The 21,359-nt window shown below is 39.9% G+C and overlaps 1 protein-coding gene across 9 annotated transcripts in view; it reads right to left on the bottom strand.

Moving 5' to 3' along the window:
- Positions 1-21,359, bottom strand: part of ELMO1 (engulfment and cell motility 1) — a 596,918-nt gene that overhangs the window by 342,895 nt on the left and 232,664 nt on the right. For all 9 annotated transcript variants that reach the window (XM_082632561.1, XM_082632562.1, XM_082632557.1 and 6 more), the window contains 5 exons: positions 20,152-20,303; positions 17,748-17,826; positions 11,248-11,298; positions 8,227-8,349; positions 6,425-6,556 (listed from right to left, as the gene is read on the bottom strand). In XM_082632561.1, coding sequence (XP_082488687.1) covers positions 6,425-6,556; positions 8,227-8,349; positions 11,248-11,298; positions 17,748-17,826; positions 20,152-20,303 — 537 coding nt within the window. The remainder of the gene's footprint in view (positions 1-6,424; positions 6,557-8,226; positions 8,350-11,247; positions 11,299-17,747; positions 17,827-20,151; positions 20,304-21,359) is intronic.

The following is a 21,359-nucleotide window of genomic DNA, read 5'->3' on the forward strand; positions in this document are numbered from 1 at the left end:
GTGACCTGGAAGACAGAATGGTGGAATTCACTGCTGTGGAACAGACTAAAGAAAAAAGAATGAAAAGAAATTAAGACAGCCTAAGAGACCTCTGGGACAACATTAAACACAAAAACATTCGCATTATAGGGGTCTCAGAAGGAGAAGAGAGAAAGGACCCGAGAAAATATTTGAAGAGATTATAGTCAAAAACTTCTGTAACACGGGAAAGGAAATAGCCACCCAAGTCCAGGAAGAACAGAGAGTACCATACAGGATAAACCCAAGGAGAAACATGCTGAGACACATAGTAATCAAATTGGCAAAAATTAAAGACAAAAAAATTATTCAAAGCAGCAAGGAAGAATGACAAATAACATACAAGGGAACTCCCATAAGGTGAACAGCTGATTTCTCAGCAGAAACTCTACAAGCCAGAAGGGAGTGGCATGATATACTTAAAGTGATGAAAGGGAAGAATGTACAACCAAGATTACTCTACCCGGCAAGGATCTCATTCAGATTTGATGGATAAATCAAAAGCTTTACTAACAAGCAAAAGCTAAGAGAATTCAGCACCACCAAATCATCTCTACAACAAATGCTAAAGGAACTTCTCTAAGTGGGAAACACAAGAGAAGAAAAGGACCTACAGAAACAAACCCACAACAATTAAGAAAATGGTCATAGGAACATACATATCGATACCTTAAACGTGAATGGATTATATGCTCCAACCAAAAGACACAGGCTTGGGCTTCCCTGGTGGCGCAGTGGTTGAGAGTCCGCCTGCCGATGCAGAGAACGTGGGTTCATGCCCCGGTCCAGGAAGATCCCACATGCCGCGGAGTGGCTGGGCCCGTGAGCCATGGCCGCTGAGCCTGCGCGTCCGGAGCCTGTGCTCCGCAACGGGAGAGGCCACAACAGTGAGAGGCCCACGTACCACACACACACAAAAAAAAGACACAGGCTTGCTGAATGAATACAAAAACAAGACCCATGTATGTGCTGTCTACAAGAGACCCACTTCAGACCTAGGGACACATACAGACTGAAAGTGAGGGGATGGAAAAAGATATTCCATGCAAATGGAAATCAAAAGAAAGCTGGAGTAGCTATACTCATATCAGATAAAATAGACTTTAAAATAAAGAATGTTACAAGAGACAAGGAAGGACACTACATAATGATCAAGGGATCAATCCAAGAAGAAGATATAACAATTACAAATATATATGCACCAAACATAGGAGTACCTCAATACATAAGGCAACTGCTAACAGCTATAAAAGAGGAAATCGACAGTAACACAGTAATAGTGGGGGACTTTAACACCTCACTTACACCAATGGACGCCAAAATGAAAATAAATAAGGAAACACAAGCTTTAAATGACACAATAGACCAGATAGATTTAATTGATATTTATAGGGCATTCCATCCAAAAGCAGCAGATTACACTTTCTTCTCAAGTGGACAGGGAACATTCTCCAGGATAGAACATATCTTGGGTCACATATCAAGCCTCAGTAAATTTAAGAAAACTGAAATCAAATCAAGCATCTCTTCTGACCACAATGCTCTGAGATTAGAAATGAATTACAGGGAAAAAAACATAAAAAACACAAACATATGGAGGCTAAACAATATGTTACTAAATAACCAAGAGATCATTGAAGAAATCAAAGAGGAAATCAAAAAATACCTAGAGACAAATGACAATGAAAACACGACGATCCGAAACCTATGGGACGCAGCAAAAGGAGTTCTAAGAGGGAAGTTTATAGCTATACAAGCCTACCTCAGGAAACAAAAAAAATCTCAAGTCAACAATCTAACATTACACCTAAAGGAACTAGAGAACAAAGAACAAACAAAACTCAAAGTTAGCAGAAGGAAAGAAATCATAAAGATCAGAGCAGAAATAAATGAAATAGAAACAAAGAAAACAATAGCAAAGATCAATAAAACTAAAAGCTGGTTCTTTGAGAAGATAAACAAAATTGATAAACCATTAGCCAGACTCATTAAGAAAAAGAGGGAGAGGACTCAAATCAATAAAATTAGAAATAAAAAAGGAGAAGTTACAACAGACACCATAGAAATACAAAGGATCCTACAGAGACTACTACAAGCAACTCTATGCCAATAAAATGGACAACCTGGAAGAAATGGACAAATTCATAGAAAGGTATAACCTTCCAAGACTGAACCATGAAGAAACAGAAAATATGAACAGACCAATCACAAGCAATGAAATTGAAACTGTGATTAAAAATCTTCCAACAAACAAATGTCCGGGACAAAAGTCCAGATGGCTTCACAGGTGAATTCTACCAAACATTTAAAGAAGAGGTAACGGCCATCCTTCTCAAACTCTTCCAAAAAATTACAGAGGAAGGAACACTCCCAAACTCATTCTATGAGGCCACCATCACCCTGATACCAAAACCAGACAAAGATACTACAAAATAGAAAATTACAGACCAATATCACTGATGAATATAGATGCAAAAATCCTCAACAAAATACTAGCAAACAGAATCCAACAACACATTAAAAGGATCATACACAATGATCAAGTGGGATTTATCCCAGGGATGCAAGGATTCTTCAATATATGCAAATCAATCAATGTGATACACCATATTAACAAATTGAAGAATAAAAAACATATGATCATCTCAATAGATGCAGAAAAAGCTTTTGACAAAATTCAACACCCATTTATGATAAAAACTCTCCAGAAAGTGGGCATAGAGGGAACCTACCTCAACATAATAAAGGCCATATATGACAAACCCACAGCAAACACCATTCTCAATGGTGAAAAACTGAAAGCATTTCCTCTAAGATCAGGAAAGGGACAAGGATGTCCACTCTCACCACTATTATTCAACATAGTTTTGGAAGTCCTAGCCATGGCAATCAGAGAAGAGAAAGAAATAAATGGAATATAAATTGGAAAAGAAAAAGTAAAATTGTCACTGTTTGCAGATGACATGACATACACAGAGAATCCTAAAAATGCCACCAGAAAACTGCTAGTGCTAATCAATGAATTTGGTAACGTTGCAGGATACAAAATTAATGCACAGAAATCTCTTGCATTCGTATACACTAATGATGAAAAATCTGAAAGGGAACTTATCGAAACACTCCCGTTTACCATTGCAACCAAAAGAATAAAATACCTAGGAATAAACCTACCTAGGGAGACAGAAGACCTGTATGCAGAAAACTATAAGATACTGATGAAAGAAATTAAAGATGATACCAACAGATGGAGAGATATACCATGTTCTTGGATTGGAAGAATCAATATTGTGAAAATGACTATACTACCCAAAGCAATCTACAGATTCAGTGCAATCCGTATCAAATTACCAATGGCATTTTTTATGGAACTAGATCAAATCATCTTAAAGTTTGTATGGGGACACAAAAGACCCGAATAGCCAAAGCATCTTGAGGGAAAAAAACGGAGCTGGAGGAATCAGACTCCATGACTTCAGACTATACTACAAATCTACAGTAATCAAGACAATATGGTACTGGCACAAAAACAGAAACATAGATCAATGGAACATGATAGAAATCCCAGAGATAAACCCACGCACCTATGGTCAACTAATCTATGACAAAGGAGGCAAAGATATACAATGGAGAAAAGACAGTCTCTTCAATAAGTGGTGCTGGGAAAACTGGACAGCTACATGTAAAAGAATGAAATTAGAACACCCCTAACACCATATACAAAAATAAACTCAAGATGGATATGAGACCTAAATGTAAGACCAGATACTATAAAACTCTTAGAGGAAAACATAGGAAGAACACTCTTTGACGTAAATCACAGCAAGATCTTTTTTGATCCATCTCCTAGAGTAATGGAAATAAAAACAAAAATAAACAAATGGGACCTAATGAAACTTCAAAGCTTTTTCACAGCAAAGGAAACCATAAACAAGACAAAAAGACAACCCTCAGAATGGGAGAAAATATTTGCAAATGAATCAATGGACAAAGGATTAGTCTCCCAAATATATAAACAGCTCATGCAGCTCAATATTAAAGAAACAAATATCCCAATCAAAAAATGGGGAGAAGACCTAAATAGACATTTCTCCAAAGAAGACATACAGATGGCCAAGAAGCACATGAAAAGCTGCTCAACAGCACTAATCATTAGAGAAATTGAAATCAAAACTACAATGAGGTATCACCTCACACCAGTTAGAATGGGCATCATCAGAAAATCTACAAACAACAAATGCTGGAGAGGGTGTTGAGAAAATGGAACCCTCTTGCACTGTTGGTGGGAATGTAAATTGATACAGCCACTATGGAGAACAGTATGGAGGTTCCTTAAAAAATTAAAAATAGAATTACCATATGACCCAGCAATCCCACTACTGGGCATATACCCAGAGAAAACCATAATTCAAAAAGACACATGCACCCCAATGTTCATTGCAGCACTATTTACAATAGCCAGGTCATGGAAGCAACCTAAATGCCCATCGACAGATGAATGGATAAAGAAGATGTGGTACATATATACAACGGAATATTACTCAGCCATAAAAAGGAACGAAATTGAGTCATTTCTTGAGACGTGGATGGGTCTAGAGACGGTCATACAGAGTGAAGTAAGTCAGAAAGAGAAAAACAAATATCGTATATTAATGCATTTATGTGGAACCTAGAAAAATGGTACAGATGAACCGGTTTGCAGGGCAGAAGTTGAGACACAGATGTAGCGAACAGACGTATGGACACCAAGGGGGGAAAACCATGGTGGGATGGGGACGGTGGTGTGCTGAATTTGGCGATTGGGATTGACATGTATACACTGATGTGTATAAAACTGATGACTAATAAGAACCTGCAGTATAAAAAAACAAAGAAACAAACAAAAACACTAATACTAAACTTTCTTTGGGTTATTTATATGGAAATATGTTAATATAAATGTTTCAGACATTACATGAAATTTCTAAAAGTCTTATATGTTCTGGTATAATGTTATAAGTCATAATTCTAGTCATTACTTTAAAATGTGTATCTCAGAAATAACTAAATTTCCTTGTCTATTGCATTATTATGAACTTTCATGAAATCTTTAACCGTGGTCATTTTTAAGTTTTTTTGTCATTTACAGACAGTTCTGGGTGTACTTTTATGCTTTTGCAAAAATGCTGCTATAAAAGGGTTTCATCTTCAAGGAATTCATGGAAAAGACTCTGACAAGTACAGGTTTCTGGTAACTGACGATACTGTTGAACTGAATGAACAAGCATTTTCAGAACTCTAATGGAAAACTGATGAATTCATAAAAGTGCTAACAAAAGATCAAGATAAAAAAAATCACATGGGACTGAGTGAACTGATGAGAATGATTATAATTTTTGTGACTTTCTGTTTGCATTAAAAAAAAAATCCCACAAGGACTCAGAGGCAAAAAATATACAAATCAACTTTCACTGCAAAGTGAAGGAGCTGTGACAGTGGAGGATTACTGGACTGAATGTCAATATTATGACATAGTCTGAGTGTGTTTCGTGTTTGGTAATTGCAATCATTGTTGCTTTTGTTGTGGTCATCCATTTACAATGCTTGGTGTCAGTTTATTTATCTCTTGTAAAAATAAAATACAGTGTGTGTGTGTGTGTGTGTGTGTGTGTGTGTGAAAAAATAAAAAAATAATGCCTGGTGATTTCTTATCACTGAAGCCAGAAATCTCATTTATGATGCTTATGAAGGAGGTAAAAAAGAAACCCAAATTTACACCTGCAGAATTTGAGATTAATTAGCCAAAGGTCATATAGAAATATGATGGTGATAAAAGCAAGAATAGACCAGAAGTAGAAACGAAAACAACAGTTTATATTCGGGACAAGCTGTGTTCTGATTTGCAAACTGAATAAAAAGAAAATCTAGGAGATATCTTATCAGCATCCATAGCAAGACAAAACTTTTAGGAAAATATAAATTGCATAAATCAGATCGTGATTAAATTTCAGGAGTCTCAATTTGATTTTGATATGAAATTGATGTATGTGAATAATCCAATCACTAGCCCAATAATAAGATCCATCCCACAGTTGCCATCACCCATTTAATTCAAATAGAACCTTAAGCCTCTTGTGAAGTAGATTTAATGAAGTCTAGATGCTTTCCGGGCTAACTACTCTTGGTTACACTTAATCAGAACTGAGTAAGCAAACTCAGTATTAGTCACACTTGTGCAAGTTATTCCATTTCACTGCAGCCAGAAGAGATTTTCATGTGATCTTGTTTAAACCAGCTAAACATCTGGAAAATGTGGAAACTATTCTGTAAGGCACAAGAGGACCACACGCTTGGAGGAGACATCAGTTATGTGGCTGAGGTCAGGCCCCGGGATGCTGGAAGGAGAGCTTACTGGAGATGGCTTACTTACAATGAAGCCAAGTTTTTTATAATCCCGGGTGTACATGGACTTGCGCTTCTCCATGCTGCCGCTGCTGTTATTTGGTTCAGACTCTGCATCAAAAGCAATTCTTCGAAGTTCAAATATGATGTCCCGCTGAGCCTGAAGGGGTTAGGGAGAAAAAACAGGAGGGGGAAAGAGAGCTGCCTTCACTGTGTGACGTTACATCCACTCCCTCGTTCCCCAGGGTCTAAATGAATCACTGCATACAGGCAAAAGAAAAACAGATAAAAGGCAACCAATGTCCTAAGTTACAGCTCTGTATACTTCTTTTCCTCCTGCCGCTCTCCCTCCTGGTCAGCGCTGGCTTTATTCCACAATTACCCTCACAGCCAAGCCACTTGGAGCACTGATATGAATTGCCTTGTGAAGTTCTAAATGAGAGCCCCAAATATGATGGAAGGCTTGTGATTGGAAAAAAAAATTAAAAATTAAAGGACCTGGGAGTCCTGTACTGTCAGAAATAAAGCAAGAGGCACATAAGGTTTATGAACAATACGTAAGTGACAAGGGATCCCTAACTCCACTGAGAAGTGACTTCATAGAAACAAACCTTAAAAATGGTTAAAATGGTAAATTTTCTGTGAGGCATATTTAACCACAATAAGAAAAAATATATCTTTTAGATAAAAGGAGGCAGTTCCCAAGCAGGGAGGGCTGTTTCACCTTAAGACACATTGCTTTTCGTACTAGAAGTAGTAAGACAGTCGCATCTCTCTGGGGTGATCGCACTTGGTCTTGCCAAAAGCGTGGGGCATGTTAGACAGCTGCTTGAAGCCTCTCCATCATTCCTAATCTCATGGCCTCATGCCATGAATGAAGTGCTGCGGTGGTTACACACTTTGCATGTGCATCCACATCTGCTAGAGATCAGACCCTCACGTGCCAATAATGAGTGTTTTCCTTTCCAAAGCTGCAGCGCTATTTAAGTTGAAAATGTGCTACAGCAGGGCTCCCAGCTGTTTCCTCTCACTCCGTCCTCACACAGTAAAGTTCCCCCAAAGCGTTTTGGATCGAGACTTAACTTTTCATGAACAACAACCAGAGACCTAGAGAGAATTATAGCAAAGAGACAACTGACAAAGACGTAAGCCCAGAAATCATATGTAAACTGGGACCTCCACCCATGGCACTTATCACTGGAGAATGGAAATTACTCCTTCAGCCTGCAGAATCAGTCTCACACGGAGCTACCAAGTGGCTATGTGTTCTGGGAACTTGACGCCAAAGCTATCGCCGTTGAAGGTATTGGGGCCAAGGGCCAACGTTTGCAGCCACGTGATGTCAAGCTTTCTTATCCAATAAAGAAAGAATATGTATGTGTTTGATGCATAATGAAATAATTCATTTATTTTATTCTCTGATCCTAAATTTACCTAAATTTTATTTTATTTTATTTTATTTTTTTTTTTTTTTCGCGGTATGCGGGCCTCTCACTGCTGTGGCCTCTCCCGTTGCGGAGCACAGGCTCCGGATGCGCAGGCCCAGCGGCCATGGCTCACGGGCCCAGCCGCTCTGCGGCATATGGGATCCTCCCAGACCGGGGCACGAACCCGCATCCCCTGCATCAGCAGGCGGACTCTCAACCACTGCGCCACCAGGGAGGCCCGATTTACCTAAATTTTAAATCCATTCCCCTAAGTCCTGAGATGATAATAAAATATTATCATCATCTAAATCCTCCTGGTTTCCAAGTAAAAGAAGCCCAAGGAAAGACTTTTAATGACACTCTTTCCCTCATGTGCTTTTACCATTGTCTAACGAGCACTCACCTGGTCCTGGGGATCCATCTTGGTCATCATCCTGTCTTCCAAAAGGTTAAAGGTTAGCACCTGCAGCACGTACAGCTGGTGTGCCATTTCATTGTTGATGGCCCGCTGAGCTCGGATGACATGCTAGGGAGATGGTTCACAAGTGAAATTTTTTTAAACAAAGAAAGAAAGAAAAAGCAAATTACCTAAGTTACCCCCCATCACGATGCCAAGCAGAACCTCAGAAGTCCTTATTTGGAAGCATGGGGGATGTAAGTGGGTGGAACCACCCTTCAGGAGAAAGATGAGCACACAGGTGACCCCGGAGCATTCCTTTACATCTCAGAGCCCAGTGAGGTTCCTGATCTTTAGGCCAGAAGTGGAGAAAAGACCTACTGTGTGCAGTGAAGAGTGGAGGTGGGGAAGGAAGTGGAAATTCGGTGGTGATTACATCCATATAAATCAAGAGAAGGTATGCCTGAAATGAGAGCACCTTGAGAAAAACTGTGGATTTCTACAACAGAAGCATTCCTTGCCTACAGTAGAGAAATAAATGGTGCATATGTATTGTAAGCAATTTTGCCATCATCTTAACCCTGCAACTGTCTCTGACAAGTGATCCCACTTCTCAACGGGGAAAAGCTTTAGAAGCATCACACAAAAGCAAAGTACCTATCAGGTTTGTAGTTAGTTCACCGTGGAAACTGTACAGTAACTACTGTCACCACAATGCAGTGAGTGAATTTATGTATATTACTTTTTACTCACCTGTTAACAATGAATTCTTTTTAAAAAATGACCCTTCCCCTTTGAAACAGAACCAAAATGGAACAAATATAAAAGGACTGGCAGGAGACAGATGTGGGGGCCTTCGCCCACACCAGGGTTGGGTTTGAAACGGGAGGCAGCATTTGGGTCTAATATACATCCGATTTGTCAGAGACCACCGTTGTGCCTTAAAACTGCCAACCAACCAGTCAAAGTGGTGAAACACCCGTTCAAATGAGTTATTTTGAATGTGCCAGACCCAACCACGTTTTGCTGTCTCAAAGAACTTTCTCTGGGTGCCCCCCAACCTGATATGCACCTGGACTCCTCAGCTGGCTCTGAGCACCATGTCAAAATAAGCAATTGAAGAAGGAGGGGTGGGGTGAAGAATGAGGAATAGAAGGAAGTGGCTGAACCAAAATTATGGAGGTTGGGGGGTGGGAAGCCAGGCAATGGGATGGGGGGAGAATCAAACCTCATATCTTCCAATCTTCCCAATAGAATGTTAAATCATAGTATATGTTGAGTATCCAAAGTGTATGGGTTCTAGAGCATATGGGTATCTATTTTATTAGCAACTCAAAAGTATCTGCACTCCAAGTTATTGCCAGAGAATACCAACCTTGAACTTCCAGCCATCAAAATCTCATATAAAAAGTCCCACTGAAACAAACTGATCTTTGAGACATGATGGCTACAGTCATTCCACCCACCCCATCTCTGGGTATTCTAACTCCAACTGCCTTACCAAGGCGATACCAACAACAGGCTAAGACCTTAATTCCAAGTTTCTACTCCTTCATCTCCCCACTCTCCTCCCCTGCACAAACACCTTCATTGCACTATGCTTTAAAATCACTGCTTCAGGGGGCTTCCCTGGTGACGTAGTGGTTAAGAATCTGCCTACCAATTCAGGGGGCATGGGTTCGAGTCCTCGTCTGGGAAGATCCCACATGCCGCGGAACAACTAAGCCCATGCACCACAACTACTGAGCCTGCGCTCTAGAGCCCGTGAGCCACAACTACTGAGCCCGCGTGCTGCAACTACTAAAGCCCACATGCCTAGAGCCTGTGCTCCGCAACAAGAGAAGCCACCGCAATGAGAAGCCCATGCATCACAACAAAGACCCAATGCAGCCAAAAATAAATAAATAAATTTAAAAAATCACTGCTTCCACCTTTATTGAGAGCCAGTATAAAAAATAACCATATTACGAATCCCTCTGTGATTTCTAAAAAGCCATTCTTGGACCAAGAATCTATTAGAATGTTCTAACAATACCCATTTCATATTCCAGTTCCAGGGGGCAAAATATGTCATCCCCCAAAGAACTGGGGTAACTCTTTTATCAAACAGTGAAAATTACACTCATATGGTTTCTCTTTATCCTTAACAGCCAGGAAGTTTAACATGAAACTTGATGACAATAGTCATTATTATTGGCTTTGGGTTCTAGAATATTTATTTTCTTTACCCTCATAAGGTTTTTAATTTTTAAAGGCCTCATTGTATTGGAATGTGTATGTGTGTGTGTGTGTGTGTGTGTGTGTGTAACTGTAAGCTTGCAGAACTTTTCAGAATTACATGAGCACTTTTTTTTTTTTTTTGGTAAGCAGAAGAATCAATCACACATGCTTCTTTCAGCCTTTCGTTAAAAGTCAAGTAGCAGATAAGGCCTCAGGAAATCTTGCTATTTGATTTATTTCTAAACATTCACAACGTAACATGTAGAGCTTCTTTTCCACTGAGGTTTCAGGTCTTTTTCCCATCACAGTTAATGAGTGGGTTTCATGTCTGTCTTTCCTGCCTTTCTCTAGGAAAGGGGCCCAGGAAAATGATGGTCGAAATTTCAGGACTTCTCTCAGAGTCTGATATGTTTCCAGCTAGTTGCCTCACTTAAAAACAGTATAAGCTCATACTGGTGGAATTTTTAAAGTCACGGAGCCCCTGATTTCCTTAAACGGAAAGCTAAAGCTTCAGTGAGTATAATAGACCTGCCCCACCGAGAGAGATTTCCAACCCTTCCTGCCAAAATGCGTTTCTCTCTAGAGCAGTTCCAGAGACGCTCTCCCTCCAATCATGAGGCCATTCCGGTGGGAGAGCTTTGTTTATTCCATTTCCAAAAGCACACTTTTCCCTCCTTTCTAGTTACTACTGCTTCACCACAGAAGCAAGTCACAGGACAAATCACAAAACCAAGCCAAAAGAGGAGATGAATAAATACACCAGACCATTCCTTCCCAACAAGGTGGTCACAGCACATAGGTACTCACTGTTAAGATGATGGAACGCAGTTGCTTCTGAGCCAAAATATTCGCCATCTCCTGTGGAAGAAAAACACACGGTCAGAAAAGCTTTGGTTAGAAAGATACATTTCCACATAGCCCCAGATGACTTTATCCTGGGGCATGCTTCAAAACTGGATATCAGCAGTATTTCTTACCAAAGAAAGGACTCAAGTGGACAGTAGTATTCAAATTACTTTGTGAATGTTGTTTAGATAACAAAGCAGTAGCCAACAGCAAAGGAAGGAAATCTGGCACCTGCAAATTTCTTTTTTTTTTCCTTTGTTTTCTTGGGAATTTCCTCCTTCCAGGAAAAGGTAAGTGCTGAATAAAAATCAAACACTCTAAATGAAAGCAATGGCTCCCCACTGGAATGGCTCATCAGCTTTTATTAGACTGTATATGTGCAGAGTTTTTACTACAAGGCAACATAACGCCTGCACAGAGGAGATTCCAATACTAGAGAGCCATCACTTTAAAGGTCTAAGACTTCTAAAAGCCATTTCATCTTAATCTGTGCAAAACCAAAGAGTGAGTAGTACATACCCCAGGGCTTAATAGTCTATGCAAATGAACTGAGTGAAGTTTTAGCAAAGGACAAACATCTGGGCAGATGCAAAGCCCTGGGGGCCGCACTCAGCATTCCTGGGCCTCAATTCTGCAGGCTGTGCTTTGTGCTTTGGCCTGCCTGACTGGCATAGAGGATTTGCAGGTGATTTTATTAAATGAAATGATTCACAGATGCCCTTTCTGAATATTGTCAAACAGGTACTAAGGGGAAATGAAATAGTTGAACACAATCTTGGTACAAACATCCCAAAGGAAAAATACTGCTCATATTCAGAAAGTCACTTGAATGTTGTTTTCTGGTGCTTGGGGGGGGCGGTAATTTTAGTGTCACTACTCTTAATGAGTAGAGAAGAAACTAAGCTATGATTTAAAAACACAACCATGAATTCGATCAAGGTCAAAATAAACTTGGAGGTAGCAAGGAGAACTCAGAACACAGGGAGGAAGTACGAGGGGGCACACAGGCAGGGCTGGACGGGCAGAATGGGAGTGCAAGGCCCACTTTGTGCTGACAAAGGGAACGTGGGGACTTACAGTCAGAGGACAATCAAGGATGTCAACACTGCTGTCTACATCAACCTAACGGCCATCGCCACCACAGAAAGGAAAGCCAGCAGGAGAGAAGAAGGAATGGAAATTCAGAGCACTCTGTTAGACATTACAGCTTAATTTTAACGCCCCTGCTGACCCGCTGCATTGAAGAGAAAAGCACACAAATATGCTAAGGTGATCTAAAAGGGCTAGATGGCATCAAAGTCAAAATCCAATACTATACTACTATATATAAAGTAGATAACTAATAAGGACCTACTATATAGCACAGGAAACTCTATGCAATACTCTGTAATGACCTATATGGGAAAGGAATCTAAAAAAAGAGTGGATTCAGGTATACGTATAACTCATTCACTTTGCTGTGTAGCAGAAAGTAACACAACATTGTAAATTAACTATACTCCAATAACGATTTTTAAAAAACAACGACAACGAAAACAAAATCCAATACTAAGTCCTCTTCCAACCTCTTGAAAACAAGAAGGCAAGGACGAGGACACCATCGGAAACAAGTTAAATGGCAATCCAGAAGGAACTGCCCTTCCATGGGTCGCAGAAAGCCATGCTTTCCTCCTGATCAAGACAGAAAGGTCCATCTTTTTTCTTCTTGGATCAGATGAAAACAAAAGGCCCAACGTTCCTTTATAATTCCTTTTCTTTAATAAAAATGAAATTATTGCTTTATTGACACACAAACCAAAAAAAAAGAAAAAAATTCTCTGTGCCTATGTCAGCCTATCGACTTAACAATTTTTAAAATAAGTTAGAAGGACAGTATATTTCCAACATCTACTAGAGCAATTATTATAATGATCTGTTTGAAATATTTATCTTCTGCATAAGAGTGTGGTCTTCTCAAGGGCACAAAGACTGTCCTTTTCATCTTCGCATTCCCAGCCACAGCACAATGGTTGGCACAGAGTAGGCAATGAATGTTTCATAAAACATCCCGCTACCCTCCTAAAGGAACAGGAACTTGATCAGAGAGAAAACAGAAAAGTCCTTGTCCACACCATGGATTTTTTTTTTTTTTGCCCAATATTAAGGAATGGTTTGAGTGAACTTGAGAATCTATGGAGAATATTTTATACCATTAGGATGATATAAAAGTATATAGATAGATATGACTATGGATATGGATACAGGCATACCTCAGAGATATTGCAAGTTTGGTTACAGACCACCACAATACAGCAAATACCACAATCAAGTGAGTCACACTAATATTTTGGTTTCCCAGTGCACATAAAAGTTATGTTTACACTATGCTGTAGTCTATTATGTATGCAATACATTTTGTCTAAGAAAACAATGTACATACCTTAATTTTAAAATACTTTATTGCTAAAAAATGATAACATCATCTAAACCTTCATAGACTCATAATCTTTTTGCTGATGGAGGGCTTGAAATTTTGCCAGAATTACCAGAGACACCATGTGAGCAAATGCTGTCAGAAAATGGTGCCAGTAGACTTGGTCGATGCAGGGTTGCCACAAACTTTCAACGTGTAAAATAACACAGTATTTGTAAAGCACAATAAAGCGAAATGCAGTAAAATGAGGTCTGCCTGTATAGATAAACTGACATGGAAAGATGTCCACAAAATCTTCTTTAGTTTTAAAAGCAGTTAAAAAGAAACAAAAAACAGTGCATGCGGTATGATCACATCTAGTGAAAAAATGATGTCTGCAGGACAGTCTTTGCACAAAAAGCAAGAAGTAGGACCATGACAGTCCCACAGGTGTGAGTAGTTGCAGTGGTTCCCTCTCTGGGAATGCAATTATAGGTTTCCTTAAAATTTCTTCCTTTGGAATCTGTATTTTCGGATTTTTCTATCAAATCTTTTAACTATAAAGGGTTTTTTTAAAATAATGCTTATCAAAACCATAAATATTTGTAGAGAAATTTGGAAGGGATCTGACCAACTTCTTTGCCATGAAAATAATAAAATAAATAATGGCAACTAGTTGTAAGAAAAAGGATCCACTTGCCCACCTAATAGCTATCCCCTCTCCTACAAAACAAGCACGCCTTCCCTTTATTAGGGCAGGAAAAGGGAGAGTCTCCAATACCTGGGAGGCAGAGGAAAGCATGACCCAACCCCCCACCTCCCAGGGAGGCTGACAGGGAACCATCCACAGAGGACGCAGTTATACCCCAGGCCCAAGTTCACTGCTCTCTCAGGCAGGCCAACTCAATGAATGCAAAACAAAAATATCACCCAGGTCTGCCTGCCAAGTAAAAAGATCTGACTTTAGTCATATTTTTCTTCAGTAAAAGCAGAAATAAGGTATAGGTATTTAAAATTCTTCTAAATTCATTAACATTTTGAAAAATAAAGAAAATCCAGATAATAGAGTCCTACCAATGTGTTTGAGCCCAAGTTGGAAAGAAATGTTGAAATAAATAACATTTTTTGACTGAAGTGGAATTTTATCCAATGTCCAAAAGCTTTAAAAAGACAAACAAACAAACAACAACAAAAAAAGGGACATTCCTGTAAATCCAGTAAATAAGTGTTTAGAATTATGTTTTAATCTGATTGGAGTAAGAAAATGGGCTTGATGTCTTTCAGGTGTCGGTAAGTTCTTTACCAGGCAAATACAAGGCCATTCTGCAGGTGATGTCTCCTTGACTGGCATTCAGTGGGATGCTTTGCAGGTAAGAGCAAGAATGAGGTTGGGATTCTAGCTTTGACTTTTTTCAGCTCAGCAATCGGTCAAGTTCTCTACTTCCTTTGACTCTCAATTTCCTCATTTATAAAATGGAAATAATAAGACTTTCTATAGATATGAGAATTAAATGAAATGACATAAGATACTGAACATGGCATGGTGCATGGCAAACCCTCAAATATTATCATTGGTGACAGGCTTTGGGAAATTTTCCTGTTTGCCAAAAAAATTCAGACCTTTCAATCTTTCAAAACATAAGCCAATAACAATATATAATATACAGCAAGATGTCACCAACTAGCTTGATTTTCTGCTTTAAAGGCCTCCACTGATGTTCAGAAAATAACAACAAATAAACTTTTCTTCATTATGAACTCAAAATAATTTTGAGCCAACTCTTTCTTAACTCACTAAAATGTACTTTAAAAATTAAAAATCAAAATATTCATTTTCTTGACCAACAATAATCACTGATTCATCTTAAATTCAACATAGTTTATAAGTCCAAGTTAATTTTCTATCGACAAGTATCGTCATTTTTATTTCAAAGACTAAATTAGTCAGATAATACTTTGGATTTTCTGCTGGTTGATATACACCCTATCTTTCTTAGTTGAATTGTTTTCTTAAATGGTTTAATGTTATTAGACTACTCTTTGTGATTTATTATTTGTTTGGTTTTTTTTTTTTTTTTTTTTTTTTTGCAGTACGCGGGCCTCTCACTGCTGTGGCCTCTCCCGCTGCGGAGCACAGGCTCCAGACGCGCAGGCCCAGCGGCCACGGCCCACAGGCCCAGCCGCTCCACGGCACGCGGGATCCCCCCAGACCGGGGCACGAACCCGCGTCCCCTGCATCGGCAGGCGGACCCTCAACCACTGCGCCACCAGGGAAGCCCGTGATTTATTATTAATACAGCAAAACTGTACCATGTCGGTCTCATGGAGCCTAATTTTTCAAAAATAAAAAAAGATTTGATTAGCAGAATCCAAACCTAATGTTAATGGTATTCCTAATATAATGGTATCCCATTATGTTTTCATTGTTATCATTGTCCTGGAGTCAGCATAGATTGGCATCTAATTCCCTATTTTTCCATGGTCATTCAATTCCAATTCAACAGATTAACAGTAGTTTCAGTGTAACAGAAAGATGTAAGATGTATGCATCTTACTCGTGTCTAGATGCAGAGATCCAAGCACTTGGGGTGAGCATGAGCTTTCATATCCTCTAATCCAGCCACAGGAAAAAAGACAGTCTCAAGAGGTCCAATCAGCATTCTGGCCTGGCTCTTGACCCCACTCTACAAGCAGCCATCAGTGGCCTGGCCAGTAGAAGGATCAAGCTTCTCAATGCCCATGTCAGGTTTATGTATGTGCTGCCCATGTCAGGCTTGTGAACATGCCCAGGCAATTTGCTGGGATGATGGGAATTATCATGAGCCCAGTATTTAGATATAAATATAAAAGGAGCAGCCCTATCCATGATCCCACTTAAGATGTGCAAAGCCACCCTTAAAAATCCAGCCTGAAGCATAGGCTTGGTGAGGACAGGCACCTCCTGGCTCCAGCCAACACCAAACCAAAAGCACAGGAAACTATAAAGCCACTCTACTTACTGTGCAAACATAGCCCCTAGGAATGAGCAAACAATCCTAAATGGAAAACAAACCAGAAACCTTCACATTTAGCCACTGAGATTTAAAATCCTTGGCAACGAAAAAATAAAGTAAAAAAAAAATAAAATTCTTGACACAGTTTTCAGTAGCATGCTAGCTTTCTAAATTCTTCTAAAACAATTTATTAGTAACTGTCATCAAGCTCCCCAGTACACTTTCTAAAGGTTGAAAAATCTCTCATATTTCCATCCAGTTTGTAAATGAAGTAAATTGTGACCAAGGTAACAAGTATGTTATGTTGATGGAAAAAAAAACCAGGAATGGATTCTGAGGTGTGAACCAAATTCTAAGACATGCAAAAACCCACTTCTTCTACAACCACTTATAATAGTCTTTTCCCTAGTTGAAGAAGAACCAATATCAAAGGGTAGATTTCACGTAGGTCCATTTCAGGGGTTTCCTCCTCTTGTTTGCACAGAGGAGGGGAAATGAATTGCTCAGTCTTCCTGGTCACACCCACACACAGAAGCAGAAATATCACCAAGCAAAGAGCCCCTCTCACAGATGAACAGTTATCTCAACCCCTGCAGCAATTTTCACCTTCCCTGTCCTGTCTTCTCACCTTCCCATCTCACACCTCCCTGGGGAAAGCATGACAACTCGCAGGGTCTACGTTTTCTCATCAGGCAAATGGGGACAATCCCTCCCTGGACCCAGTGAGTATCCAATGAAATGATAGAAGATCACAGGGGCTTCTAACTCTGCATCCACCACAGAGGCAGAGTTTCATCTTTATTTCATCTCTTTGTTCTGGGCTTCTATGTTGGGTTTCATGTGATGAAAGGGCTCTACCACTGGAACACTCCTAACTTTCCTCATCAGACAGGGGCTTGCCCATCTCCACCTAGTTCCCACTGGATCTGTGAATGATCCCAGGCTGTCCAGGCAAACCACTGAGCAGCAAGGAGCCCCAAAGGAGTTCCTGGGATGGGAAGGGGAAGGCTCTCTCTGCACCAAAAGTTGCCAGCACAACTGGGCACAGTCTTTAAGACAAAAGAAGTGCAACTTACCTGCCTCTTCTCATCAGGAGCCTTCAGGAAAAGTGCATTAATCACTGCAATGGTGTAGGTTTGGATTTCTTGATCTGTCCTGTAAAGACACACAGTAATACAGAAAGTCAGAAGAGGCTACCCCTGAGTTAGACCATGATAAAGCTCATGATTATCTCCCCCAAAACAGTGAGAGAGAAAGCCAGGACCTAGAAAACGCATTCAGCACTGAAAAAATATTTCGACTATCACGAGGCTGGAAACACAGGGAGGGGACAATTACTATTGCTAGCCAGACAAAACACACTCAGTGGAGATCACCCAGACATACAGGTGGCCAGCTGGCTCTCTCTACTTCTCCTCTATTAGTCAAAAACATGGACCAGGGGATGTATGTGTGTATGTGTGTGTGTGTATGTGATTTTCTGTCTGAAGCATGAAGTATACCTGGTAATAGTCCTGGGTATCCCTACATTCCTGGGCTTATGATAAAGGAAACTGTTTGGTCGCCATGGCAATAATATTACATATTCTAAAAATCTATTTTTCAAATAGAAACTTTTTTTTAATTTAACATCTTTATTGGAGTATAATTGCTTTACAATGTTGTGCTAGCAGAAATCAGCTATATGTACAATATATCCCCATATCCCCTCCCTCTTGTGTCTCCCTCCCACCCTCCCTATCCCACCCCTAGGTAGTCACAAAGCACGGAGCTGATCTCCCTGTGCTATGCAGCTGCCTCCCACTAGCTATCTACCAAATAGAAACTTTTAAATAACAAAAGAATAGGTTTTTATGTTTACAAATTTGCTTTTCACAGGAATGAAATTGGAAATTTCAAAAGAAGCCAAGATCTAATGTTAGCTGCAGGGTAAATAGTAAATGAGAAGGACCCAAGGCTAAGGACCAGAGGCCTGTAGGCTATATTTAGAGATAATTTAGGAAGAGGCAGAGCTTAGAACACAGCCTTTGGCAGGATGAAATTCTAAGCCCAGTGCCCCACAGGCTGGCTGTGTGGCCTTGGACAAGTTCACGGGGTGTCTCTACACAGTTTCCTCATCTGTAACACTGGGTAAAAACACTCTTATTTCAAGGAGCTGCCTTTAGGATAAAATGAGGTAATGCATATAAAATCTTTAGTACAGCACTTGGCAAATGAGCAACTCTCCACTTGGCAAAGCGCTCTATAAATGCACAGTGATGCCCTCGAGATTCAGAGAAACGATACAGACTTTTAAGTTGATACAGTTCACATTCAGGGACATGTGAAACTGGTATTACTTCCAGAGAGATTTCACACAAAATCATCATTTTAGAGCATATGTTAATTTTCCCTGAGGCCACAATCCATAGACTGTGTGACTTAACATTTTACATTCTAGTCACCATCCCCCCTCCCTATGAAGGAAGCTTCTAACGCACTTTGGTAGTTTATATTATAAACACAGTCAACATTTTCGGTATATTGAGAACTACTGAATACTCCCTCGCATCCCCATCCTACACCCCCAACCCAAACAGGCCAATCAGGTTTCTTCTTGAAAATTTGCCAGTGTGACCTGAGAGACCAGGGGCCGCAGTTACTGGGAGCCAAGTCATGTGACTGCCAGCCAGTGCGCTAGAGAAAAGGCCTGTTGTGAGGACTCCAAGGAGGCCATAGTTTCTGTCCTTCCCAAGGCTTAGCTACTTAAGTCATTCCTCGGTTCTATAAAGTGCGCCAGCATCCTTTCAATAAACTCCCTGTCCTAGCTCAGGATGCTTCTTGCCACCTGCAATCCAAATACTTTAATTGATAAAGTGGCATTGTACAAGGGATTCCTTCTCAGGCTTGTATCATCAGAGGCAACCTTACTAGTTACCTAAGCATAGAGAGAAGGAGAGATCTCCAAAGACCGAAGTCCGCTAGGGCAGCTGTCTCATAGCTCAAGCCTCTTAAAAAATTCGTATATTATAGAATGCAGCAATCAAAGGTCACTGTAATCACCTGGAGCCTAAGAAAGAAGCCTGGCTTTAAAAATTCCTAATTAAGTATGAAAATTCTCATTATATCACAGAAAGCACTATTTTATATGACTAAGGATAAAGACTCTGTTGAGAACTTAAGAGAACAAATTGTCCTATTGTGTCTTATTAAAAGTAAAACTCTACTGATATCTATGAACATTGATCAGAAGTGAGTGCCTACCAAGGCACTGGGGGCAGACCAGTGACAAGAGCAGCCAAGGGGAGCACCCAGGGCAAGTAACTGTGCCATGTCAGTGTGGTGGGGGACAAGCATGGAACATGGTTTGATTATATACCAAATCAAGATTCTTTTTCTGTATATTAGTCAAACCAATATGAAACCTTTCCCGGGGGGTTATGGTGGCTGTCCACCTGAAGCATTTTCCCTTCCCACTGTGGTGGAGTCAATCTTGCTTACCCTTGAAGATGGGGAATGAGTTGGCCAATAGTGATCTCTTGTGCCACCTTCTGGTAGAGGTCATGGCTGTTGAGCACCATGGACTCCAGAATGGCCAAGGACCGCTGCAGGATGGAGACGTCTATGGCTGACTTGTTGACAAAACTTGCTATCTGAAAACCCAAGCGGGACACAACTCATGGTAAGCAGAGCAAAGAAGTAGAGAAGGGAGTAGATCAAGTAAATCGGGAGCTCATTTAAGAAACACCAGACACTGAGGACGAAAAGTACCTGGAATAGTACTATTACAGAAGGATAGTCAGAAACGCATGGAGTCAACAGTGATTGTTCACCAGCTTATTACAGACCACTATTTATATCCTATTTCTCTAACTCAGTAATAAGCAATCTTAAAAAGGAAACAGCTTCAAAGAATTATTCTGTCTGGTGTTTCTGGAATGATTCTGAGTTTCAGCTTTCAGGGGCAGACAATTTCAACACATAGACTGTAAGAACTCTTGTGTTTCTTTGAGACAGTAATTTCAACATATACTAATAGCCATTCCCTTCCATTTCCAGGCTACTCCTTCACCCACATGATCTGTGGCTTTTATGTTCTTATTATGTTCCTGTTACATTCTTAAGGGAGTTACATTCTTAAGGGACTCACACAAATCACACTTGTCAACACAATGCAACTGGCAACTTTTCACTCACTGGCTACTCTCCTTTTTATTCAACGAAACACTCTTTCCCCCATTCTTCCAATTTCTTATGGTTAAAATAAATTCTTCTCAAATTTAGCAAACAGGAAACCATTTAAATTAGAAGTGTTAAAAGTTAAAATAGTCATTTAAGCTCTAAAATACATTCCCTAAGGAATTAATCACTAAAGCCTCAAACATAATAAATCACAATGTAAGAGGGAAGTAAAATAAGGGTTAGAATAATGGATCACAGTAACCCAAACACATGGGTACCATGAAGGTTTTATTTAGAGGCCTCATTAAAAGTTATTACTGTCTGTTGACAACTCACACTAAAATGCTGTTATTATATCATCATAATGACTGCTTTCTTTAAAGCTAAATAGTTTGGTTCCATGACAAATTGACACTTACTGCTCCCCCCCAATCAAAACTAATTTCTCCCTTTCTGCTGTCTCACTGTCCCCTTGTCCTCATCCTCTCCATCATTGTACAAGATAAAATGCAAAAGGACCATGACAA

Source organism: Mesoplodon mirus, assembly GCF_964341445.2.
Source record: "Mesoplodon mirus genome assembly, chromosome: 9".
Lineage (NCBI taxonomy): Eukaryota > Metazoa > Chordata > Mammalia > Artiodactyla > Ziphiidae > Mesoplodon > Mesoplodon mirus.